The following is a 12560-nucleotide window of genomic DNA, read 5'->3' as shown; positions in this document are numbered from 1 at the left end:
AATAATACTTAACCCTGACACCAGGGTTGATAAGATTGATTATCCACTTCACAACTCACACGATTGAAATATCATCCATCTGATACAATTTATTTTTAATATCATCAGGTGAGTTAAAATGGCCACATCGAAGCAATTTATCTAAGATAGCAATGCTGCTATTTGACATTTGTTTACATTGCGCACTTAATTTTATATGCGCAAATGTGACAGGTTTGACCTGTGCTGTCAGGTCAAACGGGTTCCATATCAGCGAGATGCCTATTTGATTCGCCCGGGTTATATTCATTCATTTATTTTAAAATTAACAGCCGGAAATTAACCGTCCTTTTCTAAGCACCAATACTATGTTTACGCTAATCTATTTATCTGTTCTCGTAATAAGGCACGACGCGGCAAATCACGCGGTCTTTAGACCGATAGACGCAGCTTATGTTGTCTGTGTAGATAAATGTCGTACGTCTATTGGTCCTACGCGTTATTTGTCTCTACGACAACACTAATACAAGATAATGAGCGACTTTCCCCGACACCACCGTATATAGCGTCGATGTGCGATTTTAGAGTAAGACTAGTTTTTTATCACAAAAAATGACAAACGTCATTTTTTGACATTATCGAAACTCATATAATACCTAAATATCAAAAGCTTGTCAATGTTGTCATCTCTACCCTTTACTTAAATCGTCACTTTATTCCCACAAGTTCCCCATTGAGAAAGCTCGCATAATCGCTCTGCTGTGAACAAATGACAAATACTTTGCATAAATTCTTTTCACTTAGGTACCCACGTTTTTCTTTGACGTCCATGTGCTATGAAAAATGAATTCATGCTAGAAGTCTTAGTCTAATACTCGGTAAAACCTAGTGTCTTGTCCGCAGGGTCCAAACAATAGACTCTATAGTCAGCTGGGTGGACCGAGAGATCCCTGTAGTCAACATCAGAGGTGATGTGTTATTCAACTCCTGGGGGGAGATGTTCGACGGTTCAGGAGCATTGTTCGCGCATGCGCCCAGGATATACAGCTTCAGTGGCAAGAATGTGCTGACTGATTCTTCTTGGTGAGTTTTGTTTGATGGTTTATTTCTGTGCTAGTTGCAGCAGACGCCACGAACACGTTACTCTACCGCATTGTAATTACTTTTAGTGTTCAAACGTAATCTGAATCGTTGCTCCAAGAGTTGTGTAAAAATTTAATCTAATAACGTCACCTAGACTATGCAAACATGCTGGCCGGAAGGAGCAAGACAAGACAAGAAAGCGAGAACCGTGGAAGCATCGAAGGGAGGCTTAGATAGACAAGGAAATTGTGTCCACAGAACATCATTAAAAGCGTTACTCTATCTAACTACTTGCATTAATATCTCGTTACAAACAATGCAAAAATGTTATCCAGGCCAACAAAAGCAGTGTGGCATGGTGCCAACCCTAACGGCGAGCCGGCTATGGACGCGTATTGCGACGCGTGGCACAGCAGCAACCCTGACAAGTACGGGCTCGCCTCCTCACTCAGGTCCAACAAGCTTTTGGACCAAGAAACGTAAGTAGATTTTGTGTTCTTTTTTGTATGACAATCTTATCACTTTCAGGGGGATAGATAGTCAAGTTGCAAAAAATTGTGACAATCGACAGTGAGAGTAATAAAAAAACATAAAAATGGCATAAGATGACATAAACGAGGCCTAACATAATATTATTATACTCGCTCCTTGTTCGAGAGGTTTTAAACAGTGTAGTCTACGTCTTATGCTCCAGCATCGTCACAATTTTCAAAGCTCATATCCAAAGCTAAAAAAAAAAAAAGTTAGTTTCCCGCTTCCTGAACGCAGCTGTCAACTAATGTCATTACGGTTTTTGTGCACCGGCGCGTCACTTCGCCTCCGTAAATAAACTAATTGAAAACTAATATTTAATACAAAAACATGATTGATATAGTGCGAAAAATCTGTTACTTACATAATCAAGTGCTTTTTTCTCTAAAAAAGCTAGAAACAGTACCAAAGAAAAAATGTGGATGACGACGAGCGTAAGTTCTTTTTGATAAAACAAAACGTGGATTATACTGGTAAGTCTTAACATTATCCATCTACTAAAACAAGAGAAGATATAATTATGATCAATTCAATTTAATTCCTTTTATTGTCGAAAACAAATTACTTTTTTTTGAGGTTATAATTTTATAATCCTAACATTCGAAGAAGTAACTTAAGTTGGTACTTATTACTAATAAAAGTAACTAGTTTTATTAACAGAAATAATAATAATATTAAAATTGTATCGTGTTCGTGTCATAACAGTGATTTAAAAGTTATACTTTATTCCGATGTTGATGTTGTTTAAATTCGCCTTATATAAGGCAGGCAAAGATCTCAGGACTATACAGTCTTGACTTTAGTAATTTAATATTCGAAAATCACGATCAAAATAGGCCTAAGCCTTGTCTTCAGTCCCTGATTGCCGCGTTTTTATTTTCACCTGTCAAAAAAAAAAAAAAAAATTTTTGTTTCTTTTTGTAATTGTGTTCTTGGCTTATGTTGCGGTTGATAACTTACTATCAGCGAATGAAATGAGCAGTTTTTTTATAAAACAAAGAGAACCAGTGAAATATAACCGCAGAATGGCATAGAAAAGTAAATAATTAACTCGGAAATAATTTGACAAGTTCAGATAATTAGATGACAGAAGCACTTCATGTTTACCCTGTTCATCAAGAAGTACCTATGACACAGTAGTACTCAATATCACAGAGGTCATCTACACCATTGGTAGACAAGATACATAACTTATTCAAGATAACACTTAAAACATTTAGAGGATTATAATTGGTTTACTACAAGATAACCATACTTAAAAATGATATTATATATATTATAACAGTACATAATCCCTTCTCACAGTCTCTGTTAAGTGGTGTTAATAATGTTATCTTCTCCGAATGATACTTACTATATAAGATGATGATAATATACCCTAACAATAAAAACAGAAAGAGTGTTAAGAGAGTACAGGCAAAAGATAGCCTTATTATAGTAAGCAATTTCTTCCAAATTACTCTAATCTTATTATAATTCAAGCTTCCAACGTATGGGTGATGATTATTGGTACCAACCTAACCAACAAGAGAACACCACTTGGAGAGTCACCTAGTTAAGCACTAGTAGTGAACTGTCTGACTAGAGAATAGACAGACTATTTGTTTCCCTTTAGAGCTATCACAATAGAGGATAGACAATGGACTCGATGTATCATCCCTATTAACATAAAAATCAACCACTAAGACCATTGCTAAGCGCTAATATACCTATTTTACATTTCCATACCTAGAGCTATCACTTAGAGGATAGACAATGGACTTAAAGGCACAATGCACATAAGAGCTACCATTAGGAAGGTCGCCATTGATAAGCGATAATATACCTATTTGTCATTTCCATACCTAGAGCTATCACTTAGAGGATAGACAATAGACTTGAAGGAATCAATGCAATGAATGTAAGAGCTACCACTAAGAAAGTCGCCATTGACAAGCGCTAACATATCTATTTCTCATTTCCATACCTAGAGCTATCACTTAGAGGATAGACAATAGACTTGAAGGTATCAATGCAATGAACATAAGAGCTACCACTAGGAAGGTCGCCACTGACAAGCGCTAACATACCTATTTCTCATTTCCATACTTAGAGCTATCACTTAGAGGATAGACAATGGACTTGATGGTATCAACCTAATTAACAAAAGATCTACCACCAGGAAGGTCGCCATTGCCAAGCGCTAATATACCTATTTATCATTTCCATGCCTAGAGCTATCACTTAGAGGATAGACAATGGACTTGAAGGTATCAACACAATGAATGTAAGAGCTACCACTAAGAAAGTCGCCATTGACAAGCGCTAACATACCTATTTCTCATTTCCATACTTAGAGCTATCACTTAGAGGATAGACAATGGACTTGATGGTATGAACCATATTAACATAAGAGCTACCACGATTATGGTCGGCATTGGCAAGCGCTATATACCTATTTCTCATTTCCATACTTAGAGCTATCACTTAGAGGATAGACAATGGACTTTATGGTATGAACCCTATTAATATAAGAGCTACCACGATTATGGTCGGCATTAGCAAGCGCTATATACCTATTTCTCATTTCCATACCTAGAGCTATCACTTAGAGGATAGACAATGGACTTGATGGTATCAACTCAAATAACATAAAGCTACCACTACAAGTATCGCCTTTTGCTAAACGCTAGTAGATAGCTAGAACATAGACCAACTATTTTTTATACTTTTATTTCCATGTTTGGTTTGTCACTTGAGGAATCGAAGATAAACCATTGAATTGTCGGGGCTTACCTACCCATGTTGAAACTCAAGATTAGACTAATGCTGAGAAACAATAGACTATTATGTCAAATTGATTATTATAAAATAATGAGAGTACAAATTCTGAAGAAATAACCGACAATTCAAAACCTAAAAGCCTCTGTTCTATTAATCAACCTCAACTGTGCTAGAAATCAAAGTATGTAATGTCAGAGATTACTTTCAAAAGAGATAACTGTACACAAGACATGGTTAGAGAATACTGCTATTAAATTCTTTCAACCAACATCATAAAATTCAAATAGCACATAAATAATAATGAATAACATTGCCCGAAGAGTGAGTAAACGAGATAGCAACAGGATCTGTGGAACAGAGACAACAGTATCAGCAGGCAACCCCACAGCCAACAGCATGAACAGAAAGCCCACAAGGAACAGTATCAGCAGGCCGCCCCACAGCCAGCAATAAAAGCAGTGATGCAACCAGTCATGATCAGCAGTGCTATAACCAGCAGTACCAGCAGCCCTACAGCCAGCAGTAGTAGCAGAGCTACAACCAGATGTATTAGCAGTCTCACAGCCATTAGTATCAACAGTGGCCCAGGCAGCAAGGCCGTTTAAGAATAGTACCTCATGAGGAGGAAGAATTCCCTATAAAGTTATAATGGGAAAATTTGCACAAGCAAATATATTTTTCAAAATTCTGGTAAAATTAATTCCGAATGTCTATCACTAAAAGTTTTAGCATTATCATTAAGACATGGGATTCAAATCCTGTCTTTGTTAATCAGGAATAACAATACTAATCTCAGTATAAATTGGGGTACCTACCTGATAATAATTATAACTTCAATGAAAATTTCCTTCAAGTATTACATTCGAAATTGTAAAATATTGATACCTAGTTCGGTTAGATAGAATAGTTGCCCTTTTTATTATTAACTCATAGGTGAAAAGGAAGGAAAAATAGTTCATTAGTAACATATAACTTACATCACCATTAGCGTTTTCACTAAATTATGTTGTTGTAGATTTATTATGTTGTTGCTGATCAGCCCAAAACACAGTTTACAATTAATATAAAAATTACAACAATAATGTCCCTCCACTTAATCAATCGGAACCAAACTGCAGTGGAGAAGTAACAATAATATTTTCATGATAAATATATGTTTATCTTATTTTTCGGTTAGTGTTGTAACGTAAATCAGGCAGGTCCCTTCACTAAATAACCTGACATATTAAATCTTCAGGATGGGTACGAGAAGTGAATCCCTGTGCAAACAACAGGATCATGTTAAGTTAGGTTAAAGGAAAGGATGATTTTTACGAACGATGATAATATACCTACACGACCGATAATTAATAAATTAATGTTATCCTTATATGTAACTGCACACCTAAGGGTAAAATATGTTTTATTCATTTATTTATTTTTTCCAGTAAATAATAGGACGTCACTATTACTGTCCTAAAAACAAATTCAATAATTATTACACTAAAGAGATAGCTGCGTAAACAATGTTACGTGTGTTAATGTGTTGTGTGTACGTTGTTCTATCATCTGATTGGTGGGTGAAAGGTTGCATAGAGGAATAGGAAAAAAAAATTCACAACAAGTTATATTTATTATTACCACATAAAAAAAAAATATACTAAATATTATTACCAAGCCCATATGATCGATATTAGGTAATACACAATAACTTGGGCTCAGGTAATCTATTTTAATAAAAACAAAATCTTAATTATTACGAAGATAATTATCACACAAGTACATAATGTAAATGCACTTCCCCTCTTTATACTTTCAGCCTCATTTAACAATATCTTATAATAAAGAGGAAAGTTTAGTTCAGTGGTTCTGAATATTTTAATGAAAAAGGTCATTTGAATAAATGTATCGAAATTCTTACTTGCACTTATATTTGTATTTTCTCTAATCAATTTGACATGTTGTCTTAGGATTCATTTAACTACTCAATGTCGACAACAATTGCCAACTTAGCACAGGATGTTACAATCAATCTTGTGTCTGGGTGCCCTCGTTATTACCCGTTCTTCTTTATGTATTTCTTCTTCTTTTATGTATGTAAACAAATAATGTGTAACTTTGATAATTATTGTAGCCCTTGGTATGCCAATGAAAAATGAGTGTTATACTATATGATGAAGTCTCACAGTCCTTTCGACTATAACTATCGTTGTTGTTCAAGAGCTTCGGAAATGTGCTCTATGGTGAGGTCCCTGTGAGGCTCTTATAGCCAATCTTGATGTTGAGCTCATTCAGAAATTTGTTCTTATGTAGTTCTTTTGTTGTGAAATTGATAGTAATGTGAAATAGGTATTTAATGTACTCGCTCAACTTCAACTTAATTATTTAGAACTATGTATCTATTCTAGTACAGTATAGTATAACCATATATTATATAACATACATAATATCGATTCCATTCTTGAGAACTGGTGAAACTTGTTTAGCGAACAGTTATTATTCTTATTGTTTTTTACATGATAATATCAAAACGTTTGGTGGAACGCCGCGCTGAGTTTATCAGGCGACGGCTGTGCCTCTCACTGCCTTTATTGGAATTAAAGTCATGGGCAGCTTAATTAGCTTTCGTGATAACAATGTACTTTATTCACTAATGAATAATCATATTATTGGTACTCGTTTCAATTTAAATGTTTCATTCCCAACTAAACTTTGAACATCTACACTGTTTAAAACCTCTCGAACAAGGAGCGAGTATAATTATGAGATTAAACGAACTTACCTGTAAGTGAAGTTCTATCTCAATTATACGAAGCTCCTTGTTCGAGAGGACTCCCTCCCTTCAATTTTAATATCCCGCCCTAAAGCCTCCACAGGTGATGGAGTTGTCCATGAAACATGCTTTAAACATAATGACATTAGTTGACAGCTGCGTTCAGGAAGCGGGAAACTAACTTTTTTTTTTTTTAGCTTTGGAAATGAGCTTTGAAAATTGTGACGATGCTGGAGCATAAGACGTAGACTACACTGTTTAAAACCTCTCGAACAAGGAGCTTCGTATAATTGAGATAGAACTTCACTTACAGGTAAGTTCGTTTAATCTCATAATTATTTCCGAGAATAAGTAGCCAAAAGGATCATAATGATGACTGTATAGTGCGTGTACAGTCATGTCATGAGCAATATAATGTACCCACTTTAGGACTCTGTCGCACTAACATATTTGACATTTAGTGAGACTTACAGTTCAATTTGTCAAAAAAGTTAATTTTGACATGGTACCAAAGTGTATACACATATTAATGCTCGTGACCGTATATGATTAGATCTGTTGCCTGTAATGTTTTGTGCCGAAAACTTATCACGATTCTCAGAAACTATATTTTTTAGTATCTACCTACTTATTAATTTAGTGTCACGTCGTAGGCACCCAAAAAGTTATTTAGGTAAGTATTTGAATCCAGTCAAAACGTGTTCCAATAGTTCTAGAATTGATTCGTAGTAAGCCTCAAAATTATATCACGCGCATTTCGCTTTTATGTGCGAACATTATTTTTTAATTTACCGTAAAAAAATGGTAAAAAATAAACAAACCACATCAAAATAGAAGCATAGACTTTTATCCCCTTATATTTTTGTTTGCATGTCAATGTTTGCCAGTACTTAGAGCGGGAACGACTCGAAATAGGCGTTTGCGGTACAATAAATAAACCAAAGCTGAAAGCCGGTGAAAGCCTGAAATAGTGTGCGGCTTGATAGGGGATTTTAACGATTTTTTTCTTTGTTGCAGATATTCGTGTAGCACTCGACTAATAGTGCTGTGCGTAGAGGCTACGCCCGTTGATACTGTGAGAAGAAAAAAGCGATCTAAGTGAGTATCCCAACAAACAATATTGTGGAAGATATTTTTTTAATTTTCAGGATTCTTAATTTGACTTACGGAACACGATAGTTATGTGAATATGCTTAGACTCCCTATTTGAACAAAATTTATTATGCAGATTCCATTATGAGGTAATAGAAACTTAGTGAAGCAACGAAAATATTATTTTTTGTTGTGGAAAATAGTCGAATAAAGTCCGAAGAAAAGCCTATCTATACCATATATGTATCTTGGCCAAGAAAATTACTTATTTAAAAAAATTCGATGTCACCTTTTGTGTCTAATAAACAGAGTACCTATCTACAATCATGTATATTATTATTAAATTGTTTTTTTATTTGAAACAGGTATCGCAACGATAAATTACATTTTCCAAAAGACTTCGAAGAACAACGGAACGATACTAGGGGAAAGTTATAGATGTTATAATTCTAGATATTTTTCAATGTAAAATAAAATTGTGAAGACTGTAAATAAATTTATATAGTAGGTGTAACCGATGTTCGAAGCAATGATTCCGGTGGAGCATATCGACAATATATATCATCAAAACATTATCATGATGTTTCGTTTAAAACGACTACTTTCAACTGCATACAATAAGTATCTGGTACCTACATACATTTGTCCGTTAATGAACAGTTATACAAAATGTTATAAAAAATATGGGAGGGCACCTACCTAACGAAATAATTGTATTACTATTTAAAGCACGTCCAAAAAAATCTCATTATTACCGTGGGCCGCCTTACCGCATAAGTCTGAACGAGACAGACGTTCTGCCCGGGGTCTCCCTTACTCTTTACGGCCATTTAAATCAAAGTAAGACCCAGAGGGGGTGAGGTAAAGCTATATATCGTCGCCCGATACGAGTTGATGCGGAGCAAATATCTTTCTATACGCAGTATTTTTCTTTCAAGTTTCATAATGTAATTTTACTAATGAAATATTCCTAGGAATATAAGCAGCATTAGATATATAATTGCAACAATAAACCAGATTTATTTTAAGTCCCAAATCATTTACGAAAAGTATTAAGTATTTACGAAAATGTTAGATAAAATACAAAGACAAGCAAATTAAGTCAACAATACGCGTGGGTATTTAATACAGCGATATAACATTAGATACATACCCATTTTCTTCGTATTATAATGAAAAGGTCATTCTGTGGGTGGAAACTATCTGACTCTAAAGGCCAAAGGAGACTGCTTAATATCAAATCATAACATAACAAAGCATCACTCCTGTATACCCTAGACTACGTTTACATACACTCCTTGCCAACTATGTTTAATTCCCATGTAATGAGGGGCGAGTCTATTATTATTAATCGGGCACTATTCCTGGAAACCATGTGCCATACAAACTTGAAATCAAACCCATGACGTCAAATTCCACTGAATTTGACGTCATGGGTTTGATTTCAAGTTTGTATTATATACCACTGTATAAAGCTCAAGCCAGGATGCGAACCATTAAATGACACGCGTTCTCACGCAGTATCAAATATCATATTAACAATATAATTATTTATCATATCAATAATACAAAATGGTCACCCCTATTTCCTATTAGGAGTGAACGAGGCCACGAAACGCCAGTTGCTTCGATAATACGACGACATTTTGGTTTCTGACACAAATCTTCATTTTGATAATCTTTGAAAAGAAAATGTAAGTACAACCGTATTAAAAAAAGCTTGTATGCAGTTAAAAAAGTCGTTACACTAAGTCAGCCATTTTGGATTTCCGTAGAGTATGTAAATAACAGGCTTTTTATGTATTTTATGTCTATAATAGTCTTAAGATAACTTTTATATTGTTTTGTAGATAGCCAAAGATGTGGATGTAAATATTCCTAAATAGTATGAAATCCTATACAGATGCTTAAATTTTTTTGGATGGTTAATGGAAGAAGATGGAATGTTATGGCCTAAAACAATATTTTTAAACATTATTTATTTACAATTTATATACTGATTTCGAAATAATTATGAATAAAAAGAAAAGTCACTTAAAATTACAAATTACTTAAAAATTAATTTCCCTGTTACTACCCATTTAAGTAGGTAGGTAAGTAACATTTTATTTTAAAAATATTTATGTAATGGTAATTTAGAATGTTAATTACATTGATTTTTCCGTTTAAGTACTACCTTGGTTTCTTGAAAGTGGATAGATATCTATTAACATAATTTATGTATGTTAATGACTTATCCATGTTATGGAGGAAATGCCATCGGATTCCATAATCCCAATAATTTGCAGTGTCTGTATGAACTACTGCCATTTTTGGTAGTTTATATAATATTCATCGATGTACCTATAGGTTTTGTAAATTACTGATCATTTACCCGGCCTCATTGTGACATTACAAGTTTACACTTAGACCCATTCTATTTACAAATAATTATTTTGCAATCAAAAATACATAGTACCTTACTAACTTGCAATTGCAAGTTGCAAGTCAAATTCCAACGATAAACCAACTTACCAATATGTAAACATCAAAACGAAGAAGGAAATTTATGTTGTGCAATCATCATAAAAAAATTTGTAACGCAACATTAGTTTTACTGTTGTTGGTGTTGTGTGCATGTTTTCAGATTATAATCATTTATTTCTGAAATATCATCACTTCGTTTATCTGTAATATACTTACCAAAAATGACACGCAAATTATGAAAAGATGAAAGGACAAAATATTGTTCCTTTTTGGAAGATGAAAATGTAAAACATAGCCAAATTTTCCGTTAATTTTCTCTAAACATTTACCATAGAAATAATCTTACTAATAGTGTTGTAATTTATTATTATGTACGTGTATTGTCATCATAATAACTGTGATAATAATTTTGTTAAAAATCACCATTTGATGGATTATGTTCTCTCTCAAAGAGTATTTTAAACCGAAAAATAATATGACTCGGACGGGATTTGAACCCGCAGCTCTGGTCAAGCCGGGACGAACATGTTAACCATTACACCACCGGGTCCTCCTCCTGTCCATGCGAAATTCTTTCCATCTATCGTCATTAAGCCGACGCTCTCTCTATATGTCCTCTCTATCTGGTTGACTTAATTTTAGTTACTTATGGAATATAAATTGATGTAAAATGCGTAAAACTCCATTATTTTTCATTGTTAAAAAGACGCTAGGTAAAATTTATTGTACTTGATAAGTACAGATTGTTTTGAAAATAAAGAAACGATTTTGTAAATGAATTGTTTTATTATTTATTGTTTACCTAGCGTTATCCCGTTTCTCACGGGGTCTGCTTACCTAAACTGAAACTTTCACAGATCGAAGAGAAGCGACTGCCGCTCAGAACCTTCCAACCCGCGAAGGGAAAACCAGCTCAACACAGGTTAGATCACGTAACCCCAAAACGCATTTCTTGAGAATGTGGGTTTCCTCACGATGGTTTTCATTCACCACTGACCGCGTGATAATCACTTATGATCCGAACATGGATTCTAAAGCAAATTCTAAAATTATTGGTTCAGGCCCGTATTGGGATTTAAACCTGCGAACTCACAGTGAGAGTGAAGCACTTTTCCAACTGGGCTATGACGGTTCATCAACTGTTGTATTTTTCAACTTTGATAAAAATATACATTAAAAATAAATACGATTTAATCTTGAACAGCTGTTGAAACTTTTACTTGAGTTTAAAGTTAAAATGCCATGCGCAGAAACTTTATGTATAATCATGAAAGTTATTTTAAACTTTTTTTAAAGTTATTTTATACGTACTTTATGTGACGACTTTTGTAATATTATATTATTAATATTATATTATATTAATAGTATATATTAATATTAATATTATATTAATAGTATATTACTAATATACAATTTTATTTTCAGTCATTTCTTTATTGAGGTAGGTATAAAATTGCGAAAGCGGTATATAAAGCGAAAGTTGATGGTAGGCTGGCAGAGGAAGACCTAGAAGCACTTACATTGACCAAATTGGAGATGTCCTTAGAAAAGGTTTAGTACGATCTACTCTGAACCGGCGTGCGTGTATGAAGCGATTGATGAATGTGGAGGAAGCAAGAGAAGTGTGTCAAGATCGAAGCAAGTGGATTTATATTGTTTCAGCTTATCCCGGTGGGAAATAGGCGTGAGTTTATGTATGTATGTCCTACAGTTATTAACGAAATAATCAGAGATATGGCATTCCCAGGAACGTTCTTGTTGTAAGTAGTAAGCAAGAATATTGACAGCTTCTTTTTTCAAATTATTCTTTTTTGTACTCTGGTCCTATCTGCCTTAAGGCTACATCCGGCCAAGTAGTTAGTGCCATCTGCGGCAATCCTACAATAAGTCAGAT

General features: G+C 34.3%; 1 protein-coding gene across 1 annotated transcript; it reads left to right on the top strand.

Annotated features, from left to right (window-relative positions):
• Window positions 1-11445, top strand: LOC126372822 (collagen alpha-1(XV) chain-like). Its single transcript, XM_050018731.1, has 5 exons — window positions 1-108; window positions 883-1062; window positions 1398-1541; window positions 8126-8206; window positions 8566-11445. Exons 2-5 carry the CDS (start codon window positions 977-979, stop codon window positions 8636-8638), a joined length of 384 nt encoding a protein of 127 aa, XP_049874688.1. The 5' UTR covers window positions 1-108; window positions 883-976; the 3' UTR covers window positions 8639-11445.
• The last annotated feature ends 1115 nt before the right edge of the window (window positions 11446-12560 follow it).

Source organism: Pectinophora gossypiella, chromosome 14, assembly GCF_024362695.1.
Source record: "Pectinophora gossypiella chromosome 14, ilPecGoss1.1, whole genome shotgun sequence".
Classification (NCBI taxonomy): Eukaryota; Metazoa; Arthropoda; class Insecta; order Lepidoptera; family Gelechiidae; genus Pectinophora; species Pectinophora gossypiella.
The sequence above is the reverse complement of the archived record's forward strand: the minus strand, read 5'-3'. Positions and strand labels throughout refer to the sequence as shown.